The 23,672-nt window shown below is 43.8% G+C and overlaps 1 protein-coding gene across 2 annotated transcripts in view; it reads right to left on the bottom strand.

The window, feature by feature from the left end:
* SPON1 (spondin 1) overlaps positions 1 to 19,056 on the bottom strand; it is a 185,838-nt gene extending 166,782 nt beyond the window's left edge. The window contains exons 1-2 of one of the 2 annotated variants that reach the window (XM_038137250.1): positions 18,749 to 19,056; positions 12,170 to 12,276 (exon numbers count right to left, since the gene is read on the bottom strand). In XM_038137250.1, coding sequence (XP_037993178.1) covers positions 12,170 to 12,276; positions 18,749 to 18,971 — 330 coding nt within the window. In that variant the 5' untranslated portion in view covers positions 18,972 to 19,056. Of the gene's footprint in view, positions 1 to 8,151; positions 8,337 to 12,169; positions 12,277 to 18,748 lie in introns of those variants that run through there. The other variant, XM_038137251.1, reaches the window with a different exon arrangement.
* Positions 19,057 to 23,672: the final 4,616 nt, after the last annotated feature.

Genomic DNA, 23,672 nt, shown 5'->3' with positions numbered 1-23,672 from the left:
CATAAGGCCAGCGTCTAAATATATCATAACTCAATTCTAATGCATGCAAGGACTTTGAAGAATCCTTATGGACAACAAAACTGGGTTACTGAAAGATTCTAAAGGAAGCCAAGAAACTTTGCACAGTCAGAAACCCCACTGCAGCTAATACAGAAAACATTTATGATTATCTTAATCTGGGATTTATCACAATGTGTGGGCAGATTTGCTTAACAAGAAGGATTAGTGAGGGGGGGTGATTTACTGACTGGAGGTTTTTCATTTACTCCTACATGTGGGATTCCCACAGTACCATGTAAAGAGAGGCCAGAGCCAAAGGACAGCAATAGGAGGCAAACTGCTGCCTTAGCAACCATTTAAAATACCTCCCTGAAGCTTCCACAAGGCATTCCTCATGTAATGCTATAAAATAGGGAGTTCATTTTCCTAGGAAAGCACCTATTGCTCAAGAGAGATTGTAGTGAAAAGTATTTTTCCATTTTCATTATTTGTTTGCTATTTATGTCCCCTCTCTCCTCTGTCTTCTTCCTATTTAAAAGCAGTCTGTTAGCTAAAATAAGTTTGTGACAAACAGGCTACAGAGAGCAATAACAGGTGTAATTAAGTCTCCCATACAAGCAGAGTCAACTTTATTCATCCAGCTGAAATTAAGAGGAAAAAAGAAAAATAAATAAAAGAAAAAAAAAAAAAAAGAAAAAAAAAAAAAGAAGGAAAAATGGGTTGCAGGAGAACAAAACCCTGATATGTGCCTGACAAATGACAAATAAACACTGGCAATGCCCTAAGGAACCACTACTACACTACTGACTGTATCAAGATATGTAATCATTAAAGTTATAGAACACCAAGTACCAAAGCTACCTCTTACATACTCATTCTTTTAAATGTTTCTTTGGGAAAGAAAAGCAGGTTCAAATGAACTGTGCCCACCCACAAGGAGGAAAAAAAAAAACAGGCAAGAGCAGCAACAGTGCCTCAATTCACATAGATGAGAATAATTGGAGCCCAGTTCAATCTGTGAAGTAAACAGAAGCAGGATGAAGGCTTTTCAATTTACACCTACAGCCTACAAATTAGTGAGCAGTCTGGTAGGATGAGCTTGGGAGGGATTGCATAATAACCCTACCCCCAGCAACAATGCAGGGAACGGGGAACAAAATGGTAGCTCTACACCAGCAGGGAATTTCCCTTTCTAATTACTGACTACTATGAAAGGCATTCTCAAGAGCCAAACATCAGCTTTTGTGCGACTGGATCGGGAATTTCTTGGTTATTCTTGATTTGTTCTCATCCGAAAATTAATTTCAATGGTGTTTTAAGAATCAAAAGTAACCATGCATAAAAAATACAAAGTATCTTCTGGCAAATATTGCTTGAGAATTTGTTTGGTGAAATAATTATTTTTTGTGCCAAAAGTTCAACAGATTCCAAATAATTACGGCTTTTGTAAATATCTTGCCTATATGAGTATTCATTACATAGTCACTTGTCTATAGCTATTGAAACCAAAAGTACTTAATCCAGAAAATTCTGGTTTTGCACAACACGTTGTGTACATTCACATCCTGCCTCTTATGCAACCATTGGAAAAGTGAAGCTGAATACATGACTTTCAGTTTTTCTCACAACTAGTGAAAAAGGAGACAAAACAGAGCAGAAGGGGCATGGTTGGAGATAAATAAGTAAAAAAAATTCAACCCTCTTCTGAGGAGCACAATTACTCACAAGAGAGTTTTCTTGTCCCTTTTCAGTGATTGTTCAAATGTAGATTTCCACTTTGGGCAACTCCCAGTAACAGGTCCTTCCAGAGGCACAACTACTTGGAGAAGGAGTCAAGAATCATTTCAGAAAGCAGAACTACATAACTACAGTGGCAAGGGGTACATTATTTCCAAACGAATCCTTGAATATTTAGAGCCTGATTAGTAAGCCAAGCTCCTGTAAGTCAGTCCTGATGGTGTCTGGAATGGAAACATCCAGACCATGGCTTGAGACACAGCCTGGCTCAGAAGGGTCTGTGGTGAGGCCACTTCTGGTCATGGCTGATTCCCTGCTAGGGACACAAAAATGAGAGATTGAGGAAAGCACCTGCCCCAACCAGCTTAGAAGGCAAGCCTTGTGTTGAGGGATGTCAGAGCAAAAGGAGCAAAGGGGGAAGTAGAGCCAATTTTATCTCCTGCTTGAGGTGAAAGCCACATCTCCTGGCTTCATCAGCTGATTAAGATGTCAGTCCTGCACAGGCAGCAGGGCTGTCAGAACCAAATTCTTCCCTTCCCAGGTGAGAAAGCATCCATGAAAGCATTACTCTTAGAGCAGCAATGGCCATGGCCAGGAAACTCCCTCAGAGCGAGGGATCAGTGCCAGCGACCAGAGGAAAGGTCACAGAATCACAGAATGTGCTGGCATGGAAGGAATCCACAAGGATCACTGAGTCCAGCCCCTGGCTCTGCACAGGACCATCCCCAAGAGCCCCACCTGTGCCCAAGAGCATTGTCCAAATGCTTCCTGAACTACTCTAAGGGAAGGGCACCTCATTCAGGTGATAATGTAGCAGAGGTTGGTTGAGGTGGATTGAAGGAAATCAGGATGAGAGATAAGAGACCAGGAGAAATCCTGATGACTGAATTTGGTCTGTATGTCCAAAGAGAACCTTTCATGTCAGCACTTTCAGCTGGAGTTATCCTTACAATCCCAGACTTCAGAGATGGACAAGGTCCCTTCACCTTGAAGCGGTCCAGCATTGTGCTAGATGAGACAAGTTCTGCAAAAGTGTGAAAGAAAGAGCAACATTATGTGGATTTTCTGGTCTGGGACTCCAAATAGCCTCAACCTCGTCAGGGGGAAAAAAACCTTAAAGCTACATCCAAGCTTCACTGCACAGTTTTGTGAGAAAACAAACCAAAGAAAAACAAAGCATCCTGAAGAGAAACACGTCTGCAAAGTCTCTTGAGTAAAGACCAGCACTGAAGCAAAACATCTGATGAGATGAGGAGGAGAGGGCATATTTCTCAGTTGTGTGAGCCCCGGCACATCATTCTGAGGACACCATTACAGATTTCCATTCATCACAGCACGAAGTGAAACGACCAAAACCATCTCCGAAGGTATGTGAAGACAAAGCACCAAAAGGCAAACATGTTAAATGCGCCAGAATCCAAGGACATGCTCGTTTCCTGGCAGGTCTTGTATCATTCTGAGGCAGGATAAATAAATACTCAGTGATCAGATGAGTAACGAGCCCGGGTTGTTAGGTCATGAGAGAGAGCCATCACAGCAAAGACAAGAATCAATTACAACTGTTCAGGGCAGCAGTGGAAGCTGAAACAACATCCTTGGCAAACACCGAGAGGTCACTACCATCATTAGAAAGGGAAGAGTTGAGAAGGTGGACTCTCAGGGCAGTCCACAGCTAGGTCTGAGCAGGCTACATGCGCAGTCTAGAATAATGGAAGCTAAAATTGTCACTTGAATAATGCAAAAGTGCCTTCTGAACTCAGGAAGCTGTTCTCAAGACAACAGGCATAGTGAGCAGTACTTTTAGTCTAGCAGCAATTAATTCAGCAGTGAGCTGCAGTGAGAACTAACCATGAAGCCTGGAGGATGGATTATGCCTACAGCAGCCATTCCTAAATGAGTCAGGTAGGTAAACTCCTGAATTTAAAACAGCCATTCTGCTTGAAAGTCACCAAAACCTCTCAACACAGTGGAGGGGAGAAAAAAAAAATAGAAAATAAACCAAAACAAACCACACACAGACACACACACAAAAAGAAAAGAATAAAAGAAGGACCACAATTTAAATTTAATTGGGAGACTTTCTACTGGCATCTGTGTACCTTCAGATGTCTGACAACAGGATTTTCTTATAGTCCATTTAACCTGGAGAAACTGTCAAGCTGAGCCTCAGCCTTTATCATCACTTTCATTCACCCTCCTCCCCTCTCTCCCCACTGTCCCAATTTACTTGATGGGAAAAGAAAGCACACCATGAGAAAAGACTCTGAGGCACATGCATAATTCCATATGCCCATAGCCTGTCATTGCAGGCTGGAAGCTGACAGTGCTTACTTGGAGACAAGTGTAGGAATAAAGCCATTTTCCCAGAATAACCCTTCCTTTTAGAGCCCTGTGTCATCCTGGGGGTGTCCAGATCCATGTTATCAGGGTGAGGGTAACAGGCAGTGGTAGCCCAGACAGTGCAGTCAGCAGGGAACGCCTGGTAAATGCTTTCCAACCCGATGCAAAATGGAAGCGCCAAGAACAAACACTTGCTCTAAGGTCCCATTGATTGGAACTGACGTGCTGAAGGTTTCAGCAGAAAGGCAAACTACATCAGAGGTAATTCTTGGGGCATTTCAGGAGGGGATAGGAGCTGAGAGAAAAGCGTGCTGATCTCTCTCAGCAGAGAAACAAAGAGTAATTGACGACTGCCTTAGATGAAGCTGGTGAATTACGGGTGACAAAAAGGGAAATCTAGGAGGGAAAGCATAATGGAAACATTATAAATGAAGGAAGAGCTGCTGAATAGATGTTCCAGTGAACCTGGAGCCTTCATACATCTGCAGTTATAACTCATGACAGCTGCCATATGGCACCTGTAAAGCACCTGACTGTTGCCGGAGGGGTTAAATGTCTTTACTAAAATTTCACATGGCCCAGGTGGCACCATCTGAAGAGAGATTATCTGAGAGGGGAATAACAATGAGTTAGGCAGTTTACCTGGGCTGGAAATAAATGGATATTTGAAGTAAATCCCCTTAGAGTCACTGAGACAGATATGTACACTTAAACACTGCCCGGGGAAGAACACACAGCTCTTACTGATTGACACAACAGAGTTAGAAGGATCCAGACTTTGTCTCAGGGTGAGACAATTGTAAATGAGAAACTGGCCTCTAGACTGGAAGCAAGACCTGAACAGAGAACCTTCTTCAGGCACCAAATAATCCCAAACCCCCAGAGGCCCAGAATGGAACTCTGAACACTGATGTGTCTGAGGATCAGATTGGACTCTCCAAGGCAGAAGGGAACAGTGCTTCCAGTGTAATTTCCTCTCTTGAGGATTGATTTGTTAAGTGTCAGTGCCAAATTCTAGGAAACAATTCTTTAACGAGTCTCTTTAGAAGCCTCTTAGAGCCAGGAAGGCTTGCAGTTTAATGCTAATCCAACAAACAGAATAAACTAATAGATATTTTTCTTGAACAGGGGATTTAATTAGGCAATTCTGATATTTTACCATGGCGTAGTCTGGCTCTGCTGCATTGGCAACGTGCAAAAAAGGGCAGAAGTTACACTTGAGATAATCCAGCTCTGATAAACTTTGGATCTGAAGAGGAGCCTGGAGTTTTAGCTAACCAATCTCAAAAAGCATGCTTCCTGTTTTTGGTTTTACTGTTTTTAGAGGGTTTCTTTCGTTTGTGTTTTGGCTGGTATTTATCCAAAACATAACTTGAATCATCACAAATTAAATATTTGTTTAGGCATAACCCTTTCCAGAAAACATAAGCTCTTACTGAGACACAATCATCATTTGAAGTCATTCTCAAGAAAAAGCATTTCCCCAGCAGACAAAAAAAAAAAAAAACTGAAAAAATAAAGAAAAGCGGGAAAATTAGATTAGATTAAAGAGGACTAAATATTATGTGGCCAGAAGTTAGATGTTTTTTCCCACAGCCAAGCAGGAAGATAAGGAAAGGGCAAAGAAAAAAAAAAGTCAGAAGATAAACTAAAGCCAAATTAACTAAAAAAGTTGGTTTTTAAAGTGGTGATAGGGATGTAGCAAGAAAACCCTCAGAAAAGACACTCTAACAAAGCTAAGCAAGTTGACATCAGAAGAATGAGCCCAGTCTAAGAGACTGAATCCCATTTTTGTTCAGCAGTGAACTAAGTTACACTGCAAGTACAATTTAATATTTATTTCCTCTTCGTACCTGTGTTAGTAGTTCAAAGATCCACTGTAATAAAATACATAACAAAACAGTATTCAGAAATTTCTTGTGTTTTCTGATTTTGGCTGTGAAATTTTATGGTTTGAATCATTTATTCTGAAAGACACAGCAGGTCTGGACACAATCAACTGGGGGAAGGCCCAAGGTGTAACAAACCAGAGCTGGGCCATGCAAAACCTGAAAAACATTACCATGTAAAGATGTTATTGTCTCGTTCATAGCACAAGCTAAAACTTGAATAAAAATGTAAAGGAAGGAAGCAAAAAACTGCACAGTTGGAATCCAGTTTGGTTTTTCTCCAGCCTCATCAGTAGCAAATAATGACCTTCAAAGCTGCTTCTGTTCTGCAAGCTCCTGGTGCTCATCACTCTCTTGCATCACCTTTTACTGCTCTAAAGCAAGGCATAACTACCTCCTGAGGCAATTTCTTAACCAAAATCTTGCCTCTAAGTGGTTCAGGTTGATGTTTTTCCAGTGTACCAGAGATATTTATATTTAATCTCACTCAAAGTGTTCACATTTTCCAGTCAGTGCTAAAACTGGCAGTGGCAGATACGTTTTTAGGGATTTTTATTTTTAAGCTCATTTTTAATCCCTGAATATCAAGATATGGAATCTGGAGTTCTGGAAAAAATGTGTGAAAGTGTTCATCAAGGTTAAACAATTCCACCCTACTAGAAAGGTGAACTGGAGTTTGGTTTTCCATCATAACGTGCAGGGGGCTTATGCCTAGAAGAACATTTTCAGTGATTCTTATAGAAAGAAAATTTGGGAATACTCTTGTAAACGCAAAAGAACAAGAGATTTGAATTTTACAGACTCAGAAGTCACGTCTACCCGCTTAGTCTACAAATCCTATACCTGGCATATTCTATTCAAAATACTCCTGTAATTATAGCTTTGGATCATTACCTCCACATGCTTTTAAGCAGCAAGATGACAGACTCTGTCTCAGTGATGAGATGATGGGACAGGGACTGTAGAGAATGCAAACATGAGCAAAATACTTGGAAGTTCTGGGCACTTGTTAAGGAAAACTACATCAATTCATGCACCTCAGAGTGAGCTATTAACAAATTAGCCTGATGAGCTTATATTGGGATACAAGCTTAAAATACCCAAACCTACAAGCCCAAAAGAACATCAAGATGACCCAACTATACCTGATTTTTTACTATTAAAGGCTTAAAAAATAATTGCAGTCATTAATTCTTTTAAAAACCATAAAGCAACCTTTGCTTATAAATACAAGAATAAATCATTTGAGATGGCTAAAAGCCTTTTAAGAGTGCTTCTTTCAAAATGCACTGTATCAAGAAGATGTAAGATTCCTATAAAATGCTGGAAACAGAGCATTAGAGGAGCTGCTTTTGTACGAGGTTGTAAAAATACCTTTTCATACCTAAATGCCTTGCTGAGCACATCAGTCAGCTAAACAGCATCAGAAGACTGGGGTGACCAAAACCAAAGGACATGTCTGGGCTATTGGTGCAGGGACCAAAGATAAAGGAGTACTTGCTCACCTTACTTAGCTGTCTACTCCAATTTCCCCTAAATGTTTTCTTCCTCAGGACAGCCTCAAGCTTCCATAAATGCCACACCTTTAATGAAACCTTCATTCTGTCTGCCGCCGTGCCTGCTCACTTTCTCACGTGGCTTTTGCACAGCTGGGTCGTTAAATTCAGCCGCCTAAACCAAGAATTGTCCTGGTTCACTCTAGAGCAAAAAGCAGGCAAAACGGCACCTCCAGGAGAACTACTATGATGAAGGCATTTAACACTAAACTATCACCAAAACGCAGGTATGGGATACAAATCTAACAAGTGATTATGCCAAAGTAGCACAAGGAAGTGCTTAATTTTGAGTCTTTGTGATTCAGCTTATCACTGTAGATGAGAGAAACAGATCATGTTTGCACACCATTTTTATATATTATATTATATATTTATATATAGATACATTTTGTATGCATACACTATTTCATTAATATCTATGATTAATATTTTAATTCTAAAAATATTTCCTATGTTTTTTTTTTATTTAGTGTTAAATTAAATTAAATTTAATTATCAGGTATGTTCACAACTAGTACCCTCTTTTGGAGGAATGAATGGCATCTTGAAGGACAGGATTGCAGTTCATTACTGCCTTGATAAATTGGATGAAGCTCTACATTAAAAAAAAAAAAAAAAAAAAAAAAAACCACAGACTGAGAAAATCCTTCCGGAACACCAGGGACTCCAAAGCTGTGCCACTCCAGGGATTACTGTATCCAAATACTCTGATTTTATTCTGAGAGTCCAGATCGACTCCTGTGTTCAATTCTGAGGAACGTGAGACTGGAATCTCAACTTGACTGCACAAAAAGCAAAGCTGGAAGGAGACGGCCTACAATGAAAATATGAATATTTGAATAATGAACAGGTAGAGTGTGTTTGGAATTGGAGGGGGGAATAAAGGAAACTTCAGACTACCTTCCTCATGATGTATCAAGAAAATACTTAATTTAGGAAGACAATTTCATAAGAGAGCAATTTAACCACTATTAGTGAAGACTCAGTTTGGATGTTAGCAAAAGATCTGCAAAGTTCTCCTTAAATTTTCTATTACATATGAAGTGTTCAAACTTTGAGAGATGAATTTGTTCTTGTTGAACACTTCAGAACAGCTTGACAAAACATCCACCAAAGATTTCCTTGGAATATTTCTCCTTCCTCAGAGAACAAGGAAGATAGATGAGATGAGGTTCAGCGCTACATTTCTAATATTGTACATTATTTATCAGACCGAATCTATTACATGGCATGCATATGTTGATTCAAATGGCCCATACAGACGCTCTTCTGCAGTCAGCCAGTGGTGATTGCTGCCCTGGGGTTTAATTTGCCTTCCAAACGATTTGCCGACTGTTGCTAAACATTACAAAAGAGAAGGATCAGCAGTCCGCATGACAAGAGCTGGGAATGGCTTGTGTAAAGAGGCCGATGGGACAGATACCCAAAGCTTTCAGAGGGCCTCACTGAGCTGTACAATTACTCCTGGCAAAAGGAAGAGCCCTATTCTAGATCCCGAAATTTCTATGGCTGAATTTGGCATCTTGGATTCCCTAGCCATATTTAATTTAGCTATTTAACATGTGTTTCTGGGAGACCAAGTGATTTATTTTAAGGCTGGATTGTGTCTTGTGTGCACTACAAGGACAAAAAAAAAACAAGGAAGTTTGACTGCATTGATAAACAAACAGTAAAATCAGATTTTAAAGTCTCAGTTGTCTCAGAGGAGAACAGATTTAGGATGGTGGAGTCCACACCACACTTCTGTAAAAGGTCTCAAGTATAGGGGTAACCAGAAAGTGTACAGAAAAAAATACCAAGAATTTTAACAGCTGTGCTATTTTTAGGATCACAACCCTGCAGCTTGATGATTAATGAAGACTGACTGTACCTGGTGACCTGCAGAGTGACACGGGAGCAAATGAGCCATGAGGAGCTTACAGCAGCTGCTCACAAATGGGCGGCAGCATTGCCCCCTGCTCCAGCTGGACTGCGACCCTGAGAACAGTGCTTTCCCCTCCTAGCTGTGCCACATCCATGTAAAAACTCCATGATAGCCCTTCTTTACCACCACATGCTCCTTTACAGAGCTCCGAGGCACTGCCCTGCTGGTCAGTCTGACACCAGGGGCTTGGGACTGAGCGAGTGCAGCCAGGTGTTCTCCAGGAAACCTGCTGTAACTCGCAAGTCACAGCGTGAGGCATGTAAATCGAGTGTTTGACGGGCTCTAAGTCACGGAAGGAAAGTCTTATTTGGTCAGCTCCCATTTCATCCCATTCTTTGGTTATACTAGGAAGTTTTCTGATGCCAGTGTATCAGCATAATTTTGCCCAATGGGTGGGAAGAATGATGAGCAGGACTCCATGATATCAGAAGGCTAATTAATTACTTTGTTATGCTGTATTATTCTATACTAGATTACACTACATCAAAACTGAAACTGAACAAGAACTCAACTGAACAAATTCTCGTGGCTGTCTCCTGAACGACCGTCAGGACACAGCTTGCAGAGATTGGTCAAGAAAACAAAACACCCAAACCAGAATCCAACTGCCAAGCCCCTTCAGGTAAACAATCTTCCACAACGCATTCCCTGTGTGCACAAACACAGGAGCAGCAAATGAGATGAGAATTGTTTTGATCATTCTTTTCTCTGCTTCTCCAGGAAAAAAAAAGCCAAGAGAGAGAATTGTCTCTCTCTGTTCAGAGAGGGTGAATCCCACACCAATGAAGCACTTGCTTCAAGCAGTGCTTTCTTTTCACCAGGCTCTGAGCAGTGGATGTGTCTCCTCACGGAGGCAGAGGTGCAGTCCAAATGCAGCATTCAGTCTCATGCCACTGTTAAGGAATTTCCCCCGAGTTCTGCTGCACTGTGCGAGTTGTTGAATGACACATGCTCCACCTGAACACAGGGAAAACAGAGCTGCGAGTGGCATCCACGCTGCTGTGCACACACAGCTTGTTCTTACCCTGCACAGCTGTTCAGCCACCCCTGGCATCTTCACTTTCTAATAAAAACACAGTGCAAACACTTGAAACAAACATCTTTTTTCTCCTGGTTGCCACCACCCAGCCATGGTACAAGGGGCGTCTGTATTTACCAGTGCAAGCATTCTTCGAATTCTTAAATGAGGATCTTACATCTGTATCCACAGAGGCAGAACAGGCAGACACCATCTGAATAAACTTCAGGGCGTTGTGCTAACGTGGGATGAGCGTGGTGAGAACTGTTTAAACCACAGACATACAGATTTAGTTATGGATAACCTTTGAGACTCCCACCTGCCCATAGAACACTGAGTTCAGATTGCAACCCATACAATGCACTTAATTAAATCATCTTCCCTCAACTGAGATCCATTGGGAATATTTTTTTTAATCCATCTATATAGAATTTCCATTTGCTCCCCACTCTGCTAACTTCAAAATGCCTCTGGTACTTCAGCAAGGCTTACTGAGTTTCTCGCTGTGAATTAGAAATAAAGACAAAACTCAAGCCAAATTTTTCCCAATAGCAACAGCCACAGAGATACTAACAACTGAAATGCAGAAATTAATGGTGACAAGCTTCTTTTAAAATAGATGAAACATTTCTACTTCTTAACAAAGATTTCTCCCAAATAGGAATTTGTTTCCCTTTAAGGAAGATGGAGTTATTCCAACCTCAAAGAAGTTCTCACTTATTCTAGATTTTCTTACAAAATGTACAAAAACCAGACAGAGGCCTCTAAGCAAACTCAGCAAGAAAATTGGGCAATTACTTCTTGAGTTTGCACATCGTATTTGCTACATACAAAAATATAGAAGAAATATAGGAAAATATGTTAATTTCTGGCTCCTTGCAGATCACCAAAACTGAAATTTGAGTATTTCCCTTGAAACCCAAGGCAAGTGAAGTCTTCCCCTAAAAACCACTATTAAAGTTACTTTATTATTACTTTATTACTATATTATTACTCATACTGCAAATTGCAATCAATACAATTCAACAATATTTATAAGCCTGGAAAGTCAAACAGCAAACAATACCTCATGTGAGAATCAAACCTACTTAGATAATTCTACCTTCTTTCATAAACATTACATATACTCTCAGTTTCCAGAATTCCCTGCATGGAGTAGCTGAAAATACCAGTTTGTGAATCATCCTTCTGGATTCTAATCCTTTTAATAACAAACATTTCATCCCACTGAATGTGTTCATTAAGTAAAGTACTACTGAGCATAAATAAAACAGCAGAATCTAATTTATGAATGATAAAACAGTCATTACAGCCATGGTAAACACTTCTCAGAGTCCTGTTCTACATCTCGGTGGACAAAAAACTCAAGGCAGAGAAACACAAAAGGCAAAATATGAATAGACCAATTTTGGTATTCACTTTGGATAAAAGGTTCAGGTGTCCTAGGCTGCAGTTCAAATAACTGAGGCTCATTTTCAGCTGCAGGAATGAGGGAAGGCAAGCTACAGTCCAGGTACAGAAGCCTTGACTCCTTGAACACACATGGAACATAAAACATGATATGCTGTCCTCACGTCAACACCCGCAAACATTTATGCTTACCAAAACACAGTCTGCACTCTGCTGTGCCTATAAAATCACCCTTTGAGCCAGGCAAACAGCAAAGAAGACTCCAGGGGGTGTAGGTCGGGGAAAGTTCTCTCACCTGGAAAGATCCTGCATGGTCTTCTTCTTTGTCTCCTTCTTTCCCTTCCTTGAGGGCGATCAAGGTGAACCCTCGGAAGTAGGCGGGAGTGGCAGCAGACAGCGTCACTGGGGTGTGATGAACAGGGAAACAACAAAAACAAACCATTAGCCGTGAAATCAGCCACCTGCATGTCGTTTCACAGCTTGAAAGGTGTCTGTTCTGAGCTGGCAATAACCAAAGTTAGAGCACTGACAACAGGGAGCCAAGCCAGCCAGAATTCAAAGTGTTCAGTCCAAGTTTCCACATCAACTGAGAAACACTGGCATGAAATAACTCAGCTTTTTTTCTCTTTTCCCCCCACTTTTTTTTTTTTTTTTTTAAACCAGATTGATAATCTGCTCAGATCTACAGGAGGGTTGTTTTGGCGATGGGGACACATGCGCAAGCAGTTTTCTACTTTGGGTTTTTTCTTTGTGAAGGTATTTTTTTGCTTGTTTTGGAGGGGTGAGGGGGTGTTAGATGTAAAGGAGCATCCCTAAACGTTTGAATTTGTTTTTTGTCCAGTTCTGAACACAGACAAAGTACTTTAGTGCACAGAAGGTGTCTCTGTAATGCCAGGTTGACCACATTGCCTGCTCCAGCTCTGCTACACTCAACACAGCACTCCAGCTTCTGGAAATGGGGGAATCCCAAAATACCCTTCCTCTGCTTCATCCTCAGGGCAAAGCAGGACACAACATTAAACTCCAGGCTGAAGCTGACCCCCAAAGGTTGTGCTGCCAGCTCTGATTGCCAAACCAATCCCACACAGCAGCAAACACCCTCCTTCACACACCTGTCCTGACCAGGAAGGCAGCACAGGATCCACCAGCAGATCACAGCTAATGTAATGCTGACTAATCTGATTTCACCATGCTCAGCAGCAGGATTAAATCCCTGATTTGATGCCAGTGCAAGATAGCTTTGTGTGACCTGTCTGTTCACTAACAGCAGCACCCAAGCAACACCTGAGTTCACAGAATTACAGGGTATTCTGGGTTGGAAGGCACCCACAAGGATCTTCAAATCCAGCTCTGAAGTGAATGGCCCCTACAGGGATTGGAGCCACATTTTTAGCACCAGGCTCTAACCAACTGAGATAATCTCAGGGTCAGCAGCTGAGGCTCTTTTGAGCACCATCAGAAAGAGACAACGAGGCAGAATTTTGAGGCAGGGCTTTTGAAATTACCAAACTCTCTTCAACAACTTATAGCTATCCTTTCCTGAAACAGGGGGAAATTTTAGTGGGAAAAAGTTATTCTAGAATTGAACTCTTAATGTTTTAAGTAGCTTTTACTTTAAGCATAAATTGCAGAGTCACTCGTAGTACTTTATTGTCATACTCTCCAAGCCTGACAAGCACAATAAAAACTGAGGACCACCCACAGTTTTCAGAGCAAATTAAGACTACCAAGGCTGCTCCATAGAAGAGTACCCACAAGAGACTCCCTCTCACACAAATAGGCTGCAAGGGGTTGAATCACACTGCTAAAAATTACAGATTGCCCTTAAAAGATATGGATTTCAAAATATGCCCCAGAGTTCATTTGGAACATATGGAGAGCTCTTTGATCTAGAAATTCAGTAGCAGGAAAATATAAAAGAGGCTAATTGAAAATATATAGCACTATTCAGCTGTATTTGGGCCTAAAACTCACAGTGCTTGTACAAATACCTAACTTTTCTGACTATACGTGGAAAAAAGAAAGGATTGGAGAGATTGAAATCAATTTTCAAACTTTTGTGTAAGTGCCACTTCTTTGACCTATAAACCTGCAAACACCTGTACAAATCTGGGGTAGCGATGGGCACATTAGGAAGTCTCCCAATTGTCAAGATTTTCAACACACTTTTCATTCCATGGAGCCTTACGATGAGCTTAAATGTCATGATTTTGGGGGAGAAAGAAAATTTCACATAGTATATTCCAAAATGGGATAGCAGCGCAATGCCATTAAAATTTCTGCTTACTTTACAAAGTATTGCTCCAATTAATTAATTCATTTTCTGCCCAATAATTAGCATGATTAGTCCAGTTTTGCAAACTTCTGCAGCTTTGGCTAAATGAAAGCCCACAGGCAGCCTCTCAGTCGCAGTAACTGAGAACAGCACACTGCTGAACTCACCAGAGATGAACACATTACTCCTGCTTGAGCAGCGATTCTTGGAAATTAACTGCCATAAAGGCCTTTTACATGCAACAAATTTTTCCATATCATGTGCAATTAAAGACTCTGAATCACCGTGAGCTAAAGGTTACACCAGAAATACTTCAATATGTGTGCAAGCAAGCCGAGAATCCAGCTGCGAGTTGACTCAACAAGTTTTCATTTTCCTCACAGAGTCACAGTCAGTTTTCAAAATTCCAAACACCTACCTATGAAGCAGAGAGGACCTGAAACGCTACAGAAACATCGGAAAGGAAGGCAGTTCCAAAGCCTGACTCACAGTTTTTGAATGCCTGGGGTTAGCAGTGCCCCCGCTGCGGTTTGCAGTCATTTTGACCCCGAATGGATCCGCGCTCCCCTCGACGGGAGGGATGCCGCCCTCCCCAGCCTGCGCTGCTCCCTCGGCAGCTGGGCTCGGGAACTCATCCAGTCTAAAGCCAAACAAACCAAGCGCAGCCCGAATGCAGCCCCAGAGCCGAGCAAACCAAGCGCAGCCCGAATGCAGCCCCAGAGCCGAGCAAACCAAGCGCAGCGCCGGGGCTCAGCCCGGTCCGTCCCTGCGCGGCTGCCCCGGGCGGGCACCGGGAGCCGCCCGAGCACAGCAGGCTCGTGGGCATTTAGGGTCTGTGCTTTGGGGTTTACACCGTCAGGGATGTGTGCTTTGGTAGCCCAGAGCTAGGCCAGAACGCCGGGGAGCAGCTGAGCTGGGAAGGCTCTGTCGGTGCTCGGAACCGCCCGTGCGCTCAGGCGGCACCGCAGCCCCGGGGCTCGTCCCAAATCCAGAGCTGCTCCCGGGGTCTCTGCCTCTGCACTGGGTGTTCCGGCCCGGCAGAAGCTCGCCCTGCACGGGCAGCACTGGGAAGCTGTCAGAGCACATCTGTTTTTCACCAGGGAGCGGCTCTTTGTTGCATAAGAGCCGAGAGTTCTTGGGCTCAACTCGGCCGCGTTGAACAACAGCTGCGTCCCGCTCGCACCGCCTTCACGCTAATTAACTCTCACTGAGCGATAGCAACTTCCTGCAAGGACCGGTTAAATCCCAGCGCAAGCCTCAGCGTTAAGGATTCCGCTTTGAAGGGAAGATTCAAATCAGCAGTTACTTTTGTCTGCTTCCATCCCTCTGGCAAATCTCTAATTACTTGACAAGTTGCGCTTTGGCGCACGCCTTCAACATGCTCCTCTTTCCCCAGTGTCCCAAGCTGAAGGTGGGGGGATCAAAGCGGTTGCTCCTTCGGTTTCAGTCAGGAAATCTGATTATTCTCATCCCACACAACTGCACATCCTGTGTTGTACATTGCACAAGTACCAACGAACACACGTTCCAAATTTCACCCGCGTTTTGTGAAAGGTGGGAATGGCTAATGTAGTTACAGAGTGAGTGCTTGCTTGCAAAGTGCTTGCACATGGAGGGGGGGGAGAAAGAAATGGAAAGAAAGAGACTTAACATTGTTTAGAAGTCCCCAAAGCAATGCAATGGAGCACAACATCTTAAATGATCCCTTCCTCAAAAACTGAGAAGGTGAACTGACCTACAAGTGGAAATTCCATTAAAACCAGAAACAGCATGCACACAAAAGGTGTATGTAAGGGTTACAACTAGTCTAGTACTCCTTTCCTTCTTTAGAATAATAACTTCATATATCATAGCAGAAAGTAGGGCTACTGCATGTTAGCATGTGAAAAGGGCATACTACTGTCTTTCCGCAGAAGCGAGTTTATTTACAATTCAATGGCACGAAACTTACCTCATTTTTTCACGGAAATCTCATGCAATCATTAATCTAACTCTACAATCAATAAAGCCAGGGCTGATTATTTTCAAGGATCATTACCCTGCATCACCATGCAAACTTCAGGCTCTTTCGTGCCTCTGAAGGCAGTGAGAACTCTGACCTTCCGTGGAAGCCAGAGCAGCTCCATCCAGGTCGCAGGTACCCAGCAGGGAGGAAGGACCCTGACCCCTAGGATGGTGTGCCCACAAACCTGGTCCTACAGGGAGACATTTCCAATTGTCTGGCAGGAGAACGTGCCTTTATTCACTGCTGCCAGACAGAGGAGGTGAATACCCACCCAAGAGAAGTTATTCCCTGCCCAGGGCCGCTGTTTTCTATCACAGCTCCAGGGGTGGCAAACCAAGGCTTCACAGCTCCTTGCACAGAGATTCCCCCCAGGGTTTCCCCCTCAGGCCAAATAGATTCTGATTGATCTAAAGGTGAATAACTGCAGGGGAGCCATAAAAACTCCCCCAAACAGGCTGTGAACGGTGCTGTCCCGATTCCCACCCTGCAAGAGTGCTGAGATGTTTCCTCCTTGAGAGTCTGAAGTGTCACATCGACTCATGGCACGAAGATAAATGGATGTCCCTACACCGAGGCTTTTGAATATACCCTATACCCTACAGATAATTCCTGTGTTATCCACCTTGAAAACACCAGTTTATTCCAAGAGCCCACTAGGGATCCAGATGCATCAATTCAGGCAGGGGCCATGGAAACAGGAATGTCTGGCTTCAGTGCTAGGGAGGTTGTGCAAGTCTTCTGCCATGTTGCATATAGAGTAATTTGCAGATAAATAAATACAAGCAAACAAGACCCCACGGAGCTGTCATAATATCTCTTTTTTTTTTTTTTAATCATTAGTTGGGTTTTCCATCCTTTGCATAAAAGAGTAATAAAGTTCCAGTTGGACTGTGGAAATGGCTTTCTCCCAAAACTTTCTGTATATTGTCAGTTTTAACTACTGCTATGTTACAGCAACATTTATTTGTGTTCTTCCAAGCATTCAGGAATGTGTCCTTAAAGAACAATCTACACACCCCAACGTGCCACCTGAATATTTCAGTCCTAAGGATCAGAAATGCAGGCACATATTCTGTTCTACATTTTAACTTTTTACTATCAGCTGTAATTTTCTCACTTCCAAGCAGCTATAATAGCCTAATGTGATTTTATTAATTGAGTTCCTAATGCCAAGACCTAATATCTTCAGAAAATTAGTTCTGCTAATTCATCTGGGAGTTTTCTTCCTACATTTCTATGCAATAGAAACTTCTTTGGTAGGTGACTGAAAATGTCCAGTAACGCTGTCACAGAAGTGAATTCCAAAAGTTTTAAAGAACGTTCGCTCTTGTCACTATCAAAAAACTTGGCACATCTTTATCCTGCTTAGTAGATGTACCAAGCTGACGTACCACATGAAATCTTCTAGACTCGAGGTACTAATCCTAACGTCTGGAACAGCTACCCAGCTTGTGGGTAATGTGCATTTCCTCACATCGTGTTAAAATAAAACAGTTTTGGGGAAAAAAAATCAAATCGGTAGCATGCAAAGTTACAGCCTGGTGCTCAAAACAGGTGAACCACTGCTGCAGATGCATTTCTCAGCCTTTGAATGATTATGCTACATGCACACTTTTTATCCCTATACATACTGAGATTCCCATGGTCATGCAATGGGAAAACGTTGCTCTTTACCCTGGATCTAAGAAACACTTTGAAGAATCTCCCAATATCTTTTTTTCCTAAAACTGTGTTAGTTATGGTACCTAAAAATGTCCAAGTTCTCTTTAAAGTGTTTTTAAATTGCAAGATTAGCAGTACATTCCAAGTAGGTTTATTTCTGAAGGCATTACACAGTGGGGCAGAAAAAGTCACCAAAACCTGTCTTTGCCTATTAATTAGTAAAAATACACCCAAATGTGCTTTGGAAGTTCATTCCAAGGACTGTATGTGACAATGCTCGGGGAAGAAGGAGTGCCTCCATCTCTTATTTACAGTGGTCGTTAGCACTGTCTCTGCCTCTTTCCTGTTTGAACCATCTGTTCATTTGCCCAGAAAAAAAAAAATAAAAAATGGGGTGGGATAAACGTAAGTGGAAAATGTGGGAAGTTGGCAGTGTGCTGCATCATGTTTGCCCATATGCTAACTCATTATGTTAACATTCATATTTCAGGGCAGGGACGTTTAGCTCCGAGCTTCCTCTCCTTCCTGCTGAATGTTACAGCTTCTGCCGTGCCCTGGGTTATATTTACAGGGATAGGAAGGAATCCCGGAGAAGCGGGTAAACGGGGGGAATAGCGTGCTTTGCATCGCTGCAACTTATCCCGTACGAGCGCTGAGCCCGTAGAGAGGGTTCGTAAAGGAAAGGAAATTCCTCTTAATGAGGAGCGCTTGGGAGTAAAGCGATCCACTGAAACCCAACTCCTCTCGCTTGCCATGGAAGCATCCCCAATAAAGTAACGCGTGGGGATGCATCACCCTGCCTCAGCCCACGCAGTTACACACGCACACGCCGAGAGGGATCCGGAGATGACAGGCAGAGACACGCCACAGCTCCACCGCCACTTATCCTCCCCATTACCGCTAGTAAGGGATGCGCAGGATGTCCAACTTACCCCGGTAACTGTTTCCAGGCTTGTAAAATTCCGGATCGCCCTCCACCCTGAGGCTGAATTCATTGTACCCTTCCCTCCTGGTGCCTTGGGCTCGCAGGATCCGACTGCAATATCCCTCGGATTTCGCGGCTTTCTCCAAGGTTTCGTCGGGAAAACCCTTGGCCACCAAGGGGAAAGTCAGCGCCAGGAGCCGCAGGGCCAGCGGCTGCAGATGCGCTCCCATCCTCGGCGCTCCGCACAACTTTTGGGGGTCGGGGCGGCGGCGCGGGGGGCACGGGGGGCTGGGCAGGGCTCGGCAGCACGGGATGGGCGCTCCGGGCAGCCCCAACCGGCTGCCGGCTCGGCTCGGCTCGGCTCGGCTCGGAGGGACCGGCTGGGCTGCTGCCGGCGAGAGGGAGGGGAAAAGCGGCGAGGGGGCAGAGAGGGAGGGGACGGCGGAGAGGGGAGGGGAGCAGGGAGGGAGGGAGGGGAGTCTGATCTTGCCCAGATGCCGAAGTGAAGTGCTGTTTTGTTTCAGAGCGTGTGATTAGCGGCTCGGCGGTGTTTGCTTAGGCGAGCGGAATTCGCAGGGTTCGGTGAAAGAGGGGCAGGGGACGCTGCTGTCTCCCAGGCGCCCAGCGCAGAGCTGCTGCCGCTCGGGCTGAGCCCACGGAGCTGAAATCAATCACCCGCGTTCCTGCCAAAGTCCATAGTTGCTGTAGGGATAACAAGGCTCAAAGAATTCCCCCGCACCCCTCCACCCTCCTCCCGCCTTCCTGCGGAGCAGCAGACATGATAAACATCACCAACTCAACAGCGCGGACGGACAGACAGCCCTCGCCCGCCGCACGCCTGAGCAGCCAGGAGCATCCTGGTGGAGGAGCCTGCTGGTACCCGAGGCTGCAGCTCCTCGGAGGGGAGAGAGGGACACGGGGAGCTGCGGGGAGGTGGCAGTGCCACAAACAGGGGGTCCGTGTCCCCGGCGGGCTGTCGCTGTGCTCCCCAGAGCCGCGGGCTGCGCGGGTGGGAGCGCTCCCCGCAGCTGCGGGCGCTGCTCACCTCGGGGAGCGTGGGAGGTCTGCTCCAACACTCGGGAAAATCCCGGCAGATGCAAGCAGCAGAAAGAGGGGCTCGTTATTTTGCCTTTACACAAGGCACACTGAGGCGCAACGACGCTGAATGACTTATCCAAATCCACAAAAGAAGGTTACAACGGTGGGAAAAAAGAAAGTGCACCTAGACCCCTGGGGTCCCTAACTCCAGGGGTTTGATCCTAAGATGCACTTCTTCTCTCTCTCTCCCTGCACTGCTTTGTCAGTGGAGGAGAAAGCAGGAAAGGTCTCCAAGCAGGACCTGAGTACTTTCAGGATGACAGATGCACAAGAGGGCACAAATCCCTTCCTAACCCCTTTCTCCAGGATAGGAGTGTAGCAGATGGATGAGTGCAACTGCGTTTATGCTCAACTTCCAAGAAGCATGAGAAACAGCAAGCAGTTTGAAGTCCTCCTGGACCCCACTAAGACATTTGTTAGCATCAGATTTGCAAATTTTTGGGCTCCAAACTTACCTTTGGAAGTTCATTAGCAACAACCTCACGTTGTGTGTCAAGTAAAGGTGTTTGCTTAGGTGTCTGTGGGGACGCGGGACCTTTATTTCCTGAGAGATTACTTGCCAAGAGCTTTGCTGCTGTGTAAGCTTGTTTATATTTCAGTCTGTTACACGCTTATAAGGAACGTAAACTGTCACAGCCTCAAATTCTGGGTTCACTAAAGATTATGTTAACAAAATCAGGATTGGTCGGGTGAGGTTTTAGCTTTTGCTGCAAACACAGAGCTCCTGGCAATGTCCCTCCACGTCTGTGAAGGGTGGCAGTCAAGCTCTGGTCCCAAACTGAGTGGTAAAATCCCATTAGTGAGGACATGCCTGCTTAGACACCTGCTACAGTGGCTGGGGCTGACTGCAGGCACTTCCACTGCTGAGGAAAGAGTTTGATTAGGGAAGGAGAAGAGGTCTTTGCAGCACAAGATGCTCTTTCTGTTCCTCTCATCCTGCTGGAGGAAGGAGAACGAGCAATCCTGACTTTCCAGTGTAACACACCAGGTCCCATTCAGTCTGCTCCCTCCACTGCTTGCCTCCCAGCACCAGGGCAAATCGATCCATCATCTTTAAGGCAACAATATTCAGCCTGCTTTTGCTACTGAAGCCTTGAGTTGGCACAGTTATGCAGAATATTGAGTTTCATGCTTCCAAAGACCCATGTTCATGTGGGTAATTAAGTGACTACAGTTCAGCAATGTCATAAACTCTTGGGTCTCATTCGACCAGGATCTTCACCTCATTCATTCATGAGAACAAGCTTTGCTTTATGCGGGTCCCTCAGTCAAAGATGCCTGTGAATTTGATTCATTTGATATTTGACTTCTCATTTCTTTTGCTGAGATTGATTGAAAAGCAATTACCTGACTAAAGCATTCCTGACAGGAATTGCACAGGCTTCTGCACAATCCACCTTTGTTTTGAGCCAGTGTTGTGTTCTAACTCAACGCTCCTCAAAGTGTTTTTAGTCCTTTTCAGATTTTTGGGGGTCTTATATGGTAACTAATTCATCAGCATCTATTGACCCTTAGCTGCCAGTGGATTTTATGTCTCTTAGTTTTTAATTCCTGAAATGGCCTGGGCTGTTACTTCTGGTGCTTTTTTTTGTTCAACAGCATTGTAAAGTTTCCTAGAAAGGCATAGCACAGTGTCTTGCTAAAAGTGAATACTTCAACTTAGCAACTGATATAGACAAATTAACCTGCACTGCCTACAGCCATGAAATGAGTAATTTGTTGCAGAGACAGTGGAGAGTATGGGCAATGTCATTAAGCATGGGCATCCTCGGGGTTTTCTATTTGTTCTACTAATTAGTGTGTGTTTGCCTAAAGCATCCAGCATGATGTATCAGTCAGAGATGCATGCAGACTGATGAGCCCAACCATCCATGGCAAATTTAACAGAGGAAGGCTTGCATCTGGGAGACTGCTTTCCTTTGTGCACTTTCTAGGATGAATAAAGTTGCTGTCCATGACTATTAGGCACAGCAACCATTACTGGGGTAATATTGCATCTGATGGAGCTGTAATGGTTGCAGGAAACTCTCTCTCCCCCCTGCCCTCGCCTCCTCAAAGTGGGCTCTCCTAACAAACAAAAATTATTCCACAGTGTCAGCAGTCTTTCTCACTTTTTGCTTCCCCAGAAAAGGAGCCCATTTTTTCTAGTGGCATTTTAGAAGACTGCTCTAACTACTGCAGAATACCCCTGCATTGACTGGAGGATATGATAGGGGGCATTTAATAGTTTTTTTTTTTTTTTCTGCTTCTATGATTTAAGTTAGTTGTTTGAAGTCTTGGGAATTGTCTGCAAAGCAACAACGTGCAATGCAATTCTTGGCTACACAATGCCTGGTTTTAGAGACCGTAGACCTCAAAGTGAACCAGTGCCTCAGGTAAATATATAAACTGATTACATGAATATTAGACCCCTTAAAAGAGCCAGCTCTCAGAGCAGAGGCCAAAAAAACCAGCCAAAATAACACATCAGGGTGGCTGGTGCCCTAAATCCCACAACCATCAGGTGCTTGATAACTTAACTGGGCTGTAGGATTCACCTCCCTGACCCCAGGGGCTTTAGTATTTTAAAATAAATAAACACAGTACTAATAATAGCAGGGGGATACATCTCTTTCAGAAGATGTCTGGAATGTTACCCACTCTTCCACGAGAGCTAATGATTAAAATATTCCTGTAGAATGTCAGAGACAAATGGGTTTCAGCTCCTTGCTTGGTTTGCAAGTCTTCAGATCCTCATCTCTCAGGAAGCTGCTCATTGTGAAAACTTAAATCTCAGTCCCTCATAGAAATTGGGGACTTCTAAAGTTGAACTGATGCTGAAACGAAAGAAAGGAGATTGAGGGTGTTGTGTCAATTAGAATGGATTTTCTGGAGACAGATCCAGGGTGCCTTTTCCTTCTCCTCCTCAGACATTAATTGTATTGGGAATTGTATTGGGATCAAAAGCTCTCCAGGGGTTCAGCTGGTCACCTACCATCAAAAGTCTGCACTAAGTGCGTTGTGAATACCTCTGCCAAATTAAGAGATGTAAGCTGAGGAAAGTGATCAAAAGTGACTTTTAACTTTTCCTCATGAGCAAGATATTCCCTTGCTCACAGGTGCCAGGGCAGAGGATGCTGCTGTTCAGGCAAAGGAAGAGTCTGGCTGGCTGGGAAGGCAGGAGGAGGCTCTGGATGCCTGGGAAGCAACACTGCAACACAATCTGCAATAAAACCTCCCGTGACTGGGAGGGCAAGAAGGCGTCTGAGGACTGCACTTTCAAAGGTGCTTATCTCATTTTCAGACCTTTGTGTCTTCCTATAGATTTAGCTATTAGTCTAATTTGCATCTCTCTCTCCTTTCCCACTGCTCCAGCAGTCACAGTCAGTTTTTCTTAAACAAGACAGAAACTCCCTCTATTGATTTAGATGGAATAATTACCCTGTTGCTATTAAAATCCCCCCTCTACCTACAGCAAGAATGAGGCTTTTCTCACACAGTTCATGCTGTCTGAAGCACGCTTAGAAAGGGATCCAGAGATATCTGCTGTCCTATTAGACAAAGTAAAGAGCTTGGGAGACGCTTAAAATGATTTCTTACTTCTCTGCAGCACTGTTCTCCACTTCTTTTCTCTCAAGAATCCAAGCAGTGACAAGTAATGACAGTAAATGTTTGCAGAGGTCTGTTTGCCATTTACACCACTGTCAGTCAATACCATGTATCTCCAAAATTAAACTTCCCAGCAGCTCGTTATATTTGCCTGTTCAGTCATGCATGCCTTCTGCATATTTTCACACTGACAATGCAGAGAGGTTTCATTTCCAGGGCATTTTATAGAAATATTGTGTCCCTGA

This window comes from Motacilla alba, chromosome 5 (assembly GCF_015832195.1).
Source record: "Motacilla alba alba isolate MOTALB_02 chromosome 5, Motacilla_alba_V1.0_pri, whole genome shotgun sequence".
Taxonomy (NCBI): domain Eukaryota; kingdom Metazoa; phylum Chordata; class Aves; order Passeriformes; family Motacillidae; genus Motacilla; species Motacilla alba.
Note: the sequence above shows the minus strand (reverse complement) of the source record. Positions and strands in the feature narration are given on the sequence as shown.